Below are 9,768 nucleotides of genomic sequence, written 5' to 3' on the forward strand. Positions count from 1 at the left end.
ATACCGATAACCAAAGATATGAAACCCATGAGTCAGGGTAGAAGATTCCTCTTCTCTTTTCTGCAAGAAGAATATGACGAATAAAATTGCAGATGACAAAGGTGAATAGCGGCCACAAAATAAGTCATACATACATACATACATACATATACCAAGGCACTTCCCCCAATTTTGGGGGGTAGCCAACATCAACAAATGAAACAAAAACAAAAGGGGGACCTCTACTCTCTACATTCCTCCAGCCTAACAAGGGACTCAACTGAGTTCAACTGGTACTGCTAGGATGCCACAGCCCACCCTCCCACATTATCCACCACAGATGAAGCTTCATATTGCTGAATCTCCTACTGCTGCTACCTCCGCGGTCATCTAATGCATCGGAGGAAGCAGCAGCGCCTACCGGAACTGCGTCACAATCGCTCGCCATTCATTCCTATTTCTAGCACGCTCTCTTATATAAAAGAGTAAGCATTTATAAGACGTAAAAGTTGAACATAATGAGGTACCGGAGGAGCTAATCCACCAGGTGGCTCTGTGGTGAAGAGAGACCCCCCCATGCAGGGCCGTTGGCTTAACAGCTTGACGCTTCTTCTTCTTCTTTAGATTGCCCGGAGCTTCTCTCCGGACAGGGGCTTTTTGACAGTTCGTCTAGCCCCTAGAGCTTGATGCATTATCAGAGGCGTAGGAACGTTTTTTTCGGATGGGAGCTGTTTGCAGGTGTTTACATATCTTAAATAGATGGCATAGGCTTTAATGTACATGTGGTTAGGTTGACTTACTAGAAGTTTGTAAATATAAAACTACACAGCATAATTTTTGTGACATCGTCACTGTTAAATATATCCCTCCCTTCGGGATTTCCACACATTTTAACTAATGCATGCTTTGAAAGTTCTACGTTTTATCCATCAGTTGTCAAAACGTTGCTGTTGTAATTTAGAAATGCGAGAGATCAATATCTCAATATCGTTTTCGGCTTTGTGTTTCGGTCTTCAATTTGGCGACATTAATTCTACAAAGTAGGAGCCAGTGCCAGTTTTAAATAGCATTACTTTCTTTTACAACTTATATGGACCTTCATGGGGATCATCTCCAAAACTTCCCCATTGTAACTAAATGCCGCATGCTGGACTTCTTTTCATCTTGTGAGAAAAATGTTATGACGATGAAATAGAGATGTTATATGATCAGAGTTAAGTTAAATGTTCTATCAGTTTGTATATTGCTTCAACAATGTAAGTACTTATTCCTCTTTATAGCATTGTCCGTTATTATAAAAATTTTAGTTATTCATCAATGGGAAGCATTTGCATGAATTAAAACATTTGATAAGCGACTTTATTGTTTTATTATCTCTGGAGATAAAAGACAGAACAAAAATTCTAATATTTGAAGTAGAAGTTATGACTGGGAACAAATGGATAGATTTTGGGATAGATACAAATATAAATTTTAGAAAGGAGGGATCTCTTCCAGAATGGCTTGCCAAAGTACTGTTTCCAATGTTCTCGGCAAAGGAACTCAAAAAGATATTTATCATTACCGCCGATTCTGATAACGAAATTAAACAAATACGTCTGTAAAAACAAAGTCTTAATTAAAGGTTAGGAGTAAACTATCTGGGGCTTCTCCACGCGATACTCTTATTATTTATTGTTTTTAGGATGTGTTGCTAGATACAACACTACAGGGTAGATGTTGTAATGCTTTAACACTAGATTTTAGTGCTAATACATTTAAAGTATAGACTGCCCTTATGGATTAACCTGGTGAGATCAATGTCGTTTGGTCAAAGTCCCCGACCCAATTAATAGCCTTTGATTCAAATATACACACACATATGTATATATACACACATATATACACACACACACACACACACACACACACACACACACATATATATATATATATATATATATATATATATATATACAGTGTATGTATATATTAGTGATGTGCCGATAGTATTGGTACTGGTATCGGTAATATCGGCCTTTTTTGTGAGTATCGACCACTATCATGACACCAGTGACGGTATTGGTATCGGTATCGGCCTCCACCATCAGTATCTGGTATCGGTATCAGCCAATCAAAAATTGAGCTTAAATTGCCGATACTTCGGTACTTTAGGTTATTCGAGCAAGAAAGATTTCCTTGTGTTCAGATTAAACACGTTTCCAACAATTATGACATCGCATGGGAAAACAACAAGGCTGATGTACCCTAGTGATGTGAAATAGTCTTTCAATGGTTTTTTTTTTGTCATTCATAATGATATCTTAAGACACCTCACTAATAACCCCGAGGCAACATTCAGCTTCAGCGGTGTTTGTTGAAAATAGACTGCATAACCTAAAAACCATCATTCGACACTCTATAGTAAGTTTCACCATCCGCCTACGATCTAGTAGAAATCCCCTAATTCATAATGTGCTTGCAAGTGCAGCTATTGTGGGAAACCTGGAGTAGGGAACCGTCAGGGCAATGAATTGTATTCACTAATCTTTGTGGGTGTGGCTATATAAAATCTCCATCACCTAAATAAGTTCATGTATAATCTCCTGTAATGTTATGATAACGTTGTTCTATTATATTATATAATTTTCTGCTTTCAAGTCCCGTATTTCCTTCACACTATCTGCTCTACGATTATATTTTTTTTTTATTACAGATTATTATCATTATCCTAACAATTTTTGCTGTAACAAAATCATCATCGTCATCATCTTTATTTTTACTATTTTTATTTACTATTAATATGTATATTATTATCATTGTTATGAGTTAATGTTATTGTAATTTTATTATTATCATTATTATTACTATTACTATCCAAGCTACAACCCTAGTTGGAAAAGCAAGATGCTATAAGCCCAGGGGCTCCAACAGGGAAAAATAGCCCAGTGAGGAAAGGAAATAAGGAAATAAATAAATGAAGAGAACAAATTAACAATAAAACATTCTAAAATAAGTAACAACGTCAAAACAGACATGTCATATATAAACTATTAACAGCATAAAAAACAAATATGTCATAAATAAGCTATAAAAAGACTCATGTCCGCCTGGTCAACAAAAAAGCATTTGCTCCAACTTTGAACTTTTGAAGTTCTACTGATTCAACCACCCGATTAGGAAGATCATTCCACAACTTGGTAACAGCTGGAATAAAATTTCTAGAGTACTGCGTAGTATTGAGCCTCGTGATGGAGAAGGCCTGGCTATTAGAATTAACTGCCTGCCTAGTATCTGTAACATCATTGCCCTACTCAGATTACTACAACTTCTACCTATGTACCATAAATATAGATGACCGTCTCAGCATCTGTTGTAAATGTATCATTGTCGTATCTCTAATGTAACCTTATGTCAACTGGGAAAAATTATTTTTGCTATTGCTGCTGTCCCATATTTTGTTTATGTGTAGGTCCTAAATTTCGTTTTTTTATCTTCACCTATCCATTACCGCATTTTTCACATCTAAGCCTGGTGTTATCTTTTATAATAAACATTGCATACGCTCCTGACCGTGGAAATCTGTGGTTAGCCTGTTATTATTATTATTATTATTATTATTATTATTATTAATATCCAAGCTACAACCCTAGTTGGAAAAGCAAGATGCTATAAGCCCAGGGGCTCCAACAGGGAAAAATAGCCCAGTGAGGAAAGGAAATAAGGAAATAAATAAATGAAGAGAACAAATTAACGATAAATCATTCTAAAAAAAGTAACAACGTCAAAACAGACATGTTAATGATGTGCTGTAATCACTGGTGTTATTGCATATCTTATTTTTTTTTTTTTTACTGATGTCATAAGTGTAATATCACTGTACTCCTACTGTAACTCTGTATATGGCTATTGATGAAATAAAGATTATTATTATTATTATTATTATTATTATTATTATTATTATTATTATTATTATTATTATTATATGGCTGAGGACTATGAAGCGCGAAGTAAATGATGAATGGAGAAGTATTGAATTAAAAGCTCAAAATAGAGACGACTGGTGAATTCTAGCCGAGACCCTTTGCGTCAATAGGCGTAGGAGAAGATGATATATATATATATATATATATATATATATATATATATATATATATATATATATATATATATATATATATATATATATATATATATATATATATATATATATATATATATATATATATATATATATATATATATATATATGTGTGTGTGTGTGTGTGTGTTTGTATATACTTACTGTTGTATTTCATAGAATAGGGTGTGAATGCGAGGATTTTTCAAGAAAATCAGAAGTCCACCAGGAAGAAATATGTTTAAGTGCTGTAAGAGACTTGGGATCTTTAAGTGATTTATATACATTATAATTTCTACAGAGCTAAGTCATTTTATACGTGATAAAAGAGATTTTATAACCGGATTAAGAACTTTTGAAATTAAGAGATTTCGGAATAAGAACTGTTGAAATTAAGAGATTTTATAACCGGACTAAGAACTTTTGAAATTAAGAGATTTTATATACGGATTAAGAACTTTTGAAATTAAGAGATTTTATATCCGGATTAAGAACTTTTGAAATTAAGAGATTTTATAACCGCACTAAGAAATTTTGAAATTAAGAATCTGAGAGGAAATGATCGGATGAGATGCGAACCTTCAAAAACACATCAGTACGATACCTTGGTCGAACGATGATTGAGGGAACCAGCCGCTAGAGGTCCTCCCTTCCCTGTTTTCGTAAGAGCACAGTACATACATTACAATTACTGCGTAGTTTGAAGGTAATAGGACATGACACAGATGGATGACATTTACTGCGCCTTCATTGCCCGTATTTTTTTTCTGTGCTAATCGCTAACTCCAACAATTTTTTATCTTCCCGCTAAAAAACATAGAAAAAAATATGTAGAATCAATTTGACACTACGGTCACACGCCGACAGATGTTCGGAGACGAGTTTCTCGTTTCTTTTATTCATGTTTGGTCTTCAGAGGATTACAGGTAGTGGAATTAGACGTAGCAATAATCGGTATCGACTAAATGCATAAAAGAAGAAAAAGTTGAGAATAAATTGAGTCTTTAAATGACAGAATGAAATACTGGACGGCATTTGACATCCGGATTGCGAGTTCAAAAACTACAAAGACTAATTTTATTTTTCTACAGTAAATGCTGGAACGTTTGATGGCAATCGAGAAAAAGAGGTATCACAAATATTGATCTATAGACTAATGTACTTGAAATCCTTTGATTTTCCTGTCAACCTACAGGAGTGGAATTGCTTTCGGCAACAATTGGCTTTCCTGAATCCTTATCTTTCTTTTCCTGAATCCTTATCTTTCTTTTCCTGAATCCTTATCTTTCTCTTAATCCAAATTTGATGTCTTTTCTGTTCTATATTCTATTTAAGCAACTTCTTATGATCATCAAGATGTCTCACTCTATATGACGTCTTTGACTTGATGACCTCAGTCTTTCAATTAGTGGGAAAGCTTTTTGTGATTTTTGCTATGAATATAATCTGTACTTCACTTTTTGAGAAGACAGTGTTCTCCATTGGATATTCTATGGCCGCCAGCACAAAAAAAAAAAAAAAAAAAAAAAAAAAAAAAAAAAAAAAAAAAAAAAGCAGCCATAAATAATGAATAGCCGATCTCTGTCCATTTATTTCCAACTTTTGCTACGGTGAAAGGATACTAATGAAAACCTCAGAGGATAAACCCTTTCTGTCTATGTAATGTCCCACAGGGTTGCAAGCTATAGAGCTGATCTTCCAGTCAAGTCAATAGTCTAATTCCGAACGAAAAGTTTGGGCGCCAACAAATAAGTTACTTTGAGCAGATGGAGCTCAATATCAGTGTAAAGATTATTATCGCATATGAAGGAAAATTGAAAGTGAATTATAGAGGTAGATCAAGGAGGGTGTCTGTTTTTTGGTACCAGGGCTAACTGGTCAGGACACTGCTGTGAAACTCATTATCAGGTAAATTGTAAGCTTAGTATTCCAAGCGCTATCTAATCAGCCCAAAATCATCCGGGGCTTTAACATTATCCGTATGGGGAACAGATCGCACGAGGTTAGGCATATGGCAAAAGCTTAAACCTAATCCTTATATTAATTGAGCAAGGTTAGTAAAAGGATGAACCCTAAGCCAGCTCAGAAGCTTCAACATATCTCCGCATGGAGGCCAAACCAAAAAAGGTAAGCTGCCTGGAGTAAATGTCTTTGTCAAGAAGATAAAAGTTGTGAAACACTAATTTTATAATTCTCATAACTATTGTTTCATGCTGTTACTGTCATGCCAATATCATTTGATCCAGCACAATTAGAGGATAAAGAAGGCATAGAAACTACATTGATACAAAATAATGCAAACTATTATAGCAGCTGCAGACTTTTGTTCAATACTAACAAACTGAGATGGCTGGGGCATTTAATGAGAATGGATGGAAATAAAATTGCAAGGAAGAGATGGGACTGGACGCCTGGTGGGAGGAGATCAAGAGGTAGACCACGTAAACGCTGGAGGGATGGAATTGAAGAGATTCTGACAAAGAACAACATGCCAACAATTGAACAGCTGAGAAGAGAGGGAATTTTTGAAAACAAAATTGAGTGGAGAAGACAACTGATTCCAATGACAGGCTGAAAGCCTACCTGGGAGTGGAAGTGAAGTGACTAACAAACTGAAAAGAAAACAGAAGAGAACGTACTCCCAGTACATCAGGGTCAAAAGCCTCGGAAAGAGATAAAGAACTTCAGACTCTTCAATGTGCTGTAATTTTTTTTTTTTTTTTTTTCTTTTTTTTTTTTGTGAAGAAGAGGATGCAATATCAAATTAAAGGAAGCCGGTGGTTTTATCGAAAAACAAATCACTGACAACAATAGCCTACACCGACAACTATTCACCGACAGCAATTCATCGTCATGATCAATTAATCGGCAATCACAATTCACCATAATCCAAGTAAACTTTTTAAAACTATTTTTTAAAAAAGGATGAATTAAAGAGCAAAAATTTTCACAAAAATAAAAAAAGCAACATTTGGAGCAATTGCTCGCAAACAATCAATAACACTTATATATGAATGAAAAACAATCTTTTTTTAGCCGTCCAGCAGAATTGTGATATATTATTCTCTGTGGTTGTGATGAATTACCCGCCAGACATTGATTGATATTTATATCATTATAGTTGTGTTCTTTCTTCACGAAGTCGAGAAATTTCCGTATACACTGGGCTGGTGTCCAGCTACATGTGTTTGCTGTGGCCTGATTGGTAACGTCTCTGCCTGGTGTTTGCCAGTCGGGGGTTCGAGTCCCGCTCACACTCGCAAGTGCCATTAGCGTCTGCAACCTTACCATCCTTGTGAGCTAAGGTTGGGGGGTTTGGGGGAGCCTATAGGTCTATCTGCCGAGTCATCAGCAGCCACTGCCTGGCCCTCCCTGGTCCTAGCTTAGGTGGAGAGGAGGCTTGGGCGCTGATCATATAATATGGTTAGTCACTAGGGCATTGTCCTGCTTGCTAGGGCAATGTCACTGTCCTTTGCCTCTGCCATTCATGAGCGACCTTTAAACCTTTAAATGTCCTGCGCCATCCTTCAAGTGAATTTTTAGTGTTCGGTACATAATTCAAAACGGCTTTATATACATTTCAAATAGCAAGCTCCATTTTTTGTGGGTCTTTGGCGATTTCTTCTGTCAGGTAGCCTCAAAATAGCTTGTGATTCCAGCGGAAAGACATCGTTATCACAAAATAATTCAAAATGCGGTTACAATCATATCACACGAAAGATACATTGTGAAAAATGGCAGAAACATCCTTTTAAAACAGTAGTTGGAGTTTTTCTTTCTGTATACCTTTATCATAGCAAGTTTAATGTCAAGTGTTTATAGACGATGGAATAAAAAATGATGCATGCTCTTCAATCTTCTCTAACAGTATACTATAAGCTGATTCCATTTTTTTTGTCAATAAGGCATAAATTAATGGAGTTACATCTTCCTTGAAGCCATGGATTATGTATATTTAGTAAAATAGTTCAAAGTCAAGGTCCCATCACAATTCAAACGGTCACTATTTGTAAGAATACTTGTGTTCTGTTGGGTAGCAAATATTAATATCCGTTTCTGAGTAAGGCCAGAATCATACATACATACATATACCAAGGCACTTCCCCCAATTTTGGGGGGTAGCCGACATCAACAAATGAAACAAAACAAAAAAAAAGACCTCTACTCTCTACGTTCCTCCCAGCCTAACAAGGGACTCAACCGAGTTCAGCTGGTACTGCTAGGATGCCACAGCCCACCCTCCCACATTATCCACCACAGATGAAGCCTCATAGTGCTGAATCCCCTACTGATGCTACCTCTGCGGTCATCTAAGGCACCGGAGGAAGCAGCATGTTCGCCTCTGTATGATTTTGCATATTCGTCTGAGAAAACACTATTGATGATGTATCATTACTAGAATACAATCATCTCCAAAAGGAACTCGAACTTATTTCACCAACTAAAACTTCATCAAGGGAACATGCAAAATAAGTAGTCTATCAGGTAGATCTTATTTTGGGACAATAAATCAGGTAGATCTTATTTTGGGACAATATGTTAAATGGGATCCAGTATTTCAAAGAACTCCCTAATCTATCCAAATAAGGATTGAACTGTGGCTATTTATACAAAATATATTGGCATTTTTATTTCACTATTCTCATTTGGCAGCCATCTTGGAAAATGGTCACCTAAGTCGCAAGGGAATTTCAGTTGGCTAGCATATTTTTTATTAAAGTTTACCCCATTCAATATATTTACCAAATTTCATATTTGTATTATCAAATGAACGATTGTATGGCTTATATGCTCCACTATATAACTATGTAGTACTAAGACTCGTTTATTCCTATAGTCCATTTCTTTTAGCGATGCATATTTGCACCGACTCGCAGCGGTGCCCTTTTAGCTCGGAAAGGTTTCCGGATCGCTGATTGGTTGGACAAGATCATTCTAACCAATCAGCGATCAGGAAACTTTTCCGAGCTAAAAGGGCATCACCGCGAGTCGGTGCAAATGTGCATCGCTAAAAGAAATGGACCATAGTTTGTCATATCAGGCAAGGCAAAGAGAACAAAACTCAGTTTAGCTTCATTCAATTCAGCAGAATTCGATTACCTGACACCTCTGTGTATTGCTCATTGGTCTTTCAGTACTTAGTTATGTTACCTCATCCTGTTCATTCTTGGTCATCATTCGTTGGACACAGCTATTGCAAACAAAATCAAATTTCATAAACTTTTATTCTTCTCAAGATAAAATTCGATACAATGTGACATTGCAAAGAAACAAAAAATATTGTCATGGTTTTCTTGATGGGGTTATTGATTATCTAAAATGATGCAATTAAAAAGAATAATATTGCAATCGTTTACTTTCAGATTCATCCAAGACAGTACTCTTTCAACAGCCAATTCTACTGATCCAAATCATATTATATGCATGGATGGTTTTCAAAGAATTTATCTCTAGTTATTAGCAAAAAAAAAAAAAAAAAAAAAAAACTTCCCCTCTTCCTCCTCCTCCTCCTCCTCCTCCTCAAAAAAAAAAAAAAAAAAAAAAAAAAAAATCCCCTCAAAAAAAAAAAAAAAAAAAAAAAAAAAAAAAAAAAAAAAAAAAAAAAAAAAAAAAAAAAAAAACTTCCCCTCCTCTTCCTCCTCCTCAAAAAAAAAAAAAAAATTCCCCTCAAAAAAAAAAAAAAAAAAAAA

At 35.5% G+C, this 9,768-nt stretch overlaps 1 protein-coding gene across 1 annotated transcript in view; it reads right to left on the reverse strand.

Annotated features, from left to right (window-relative positions):
• The window catches only part of LOC137646048 (probable glutamate receptor), a 22,169-nt gene extending 18,823 nt beyond the window's left edge, over nucleotides 1-3,346 (reverse strand). Inside the window, exons 1-2 of the mRNA XM_068379203.1 lie at nucleotides 3,302-3,346; nucleotides 1-60 (exon numbers count right to left, since the gene is read on the reverse strand). The exon at nucleotides 1-60 is cut by the window's left edge and continues 22 nt beyond it. Of these exons, the coding sequence (XP_068235304.1) occupies nucleotides 1-60; nucleotides 3,302-3,346 (105 nt within the window). The remainder of the gene's footprint in view (nucleotides 61-3,301) is intronic.
• Nucleotides 3,347-9,768: the final 6,422 nt, after the last annotated feature.

The sequence above is a fragment of the Palaemon carinicauda genome, chromosome 1, assembly GCF_036898095.1.
Source record: "Palaemon carinicauda isolate YSFRI2023 chromosome 1, ASM3689809v2, whole genome shotgun sequence".
NCBI lineage: Eukaryota > Metazoa > Arthropoda > Malacostraca > Decapoda > Palaemonidae > Palaemon > Palaemon carinicauda.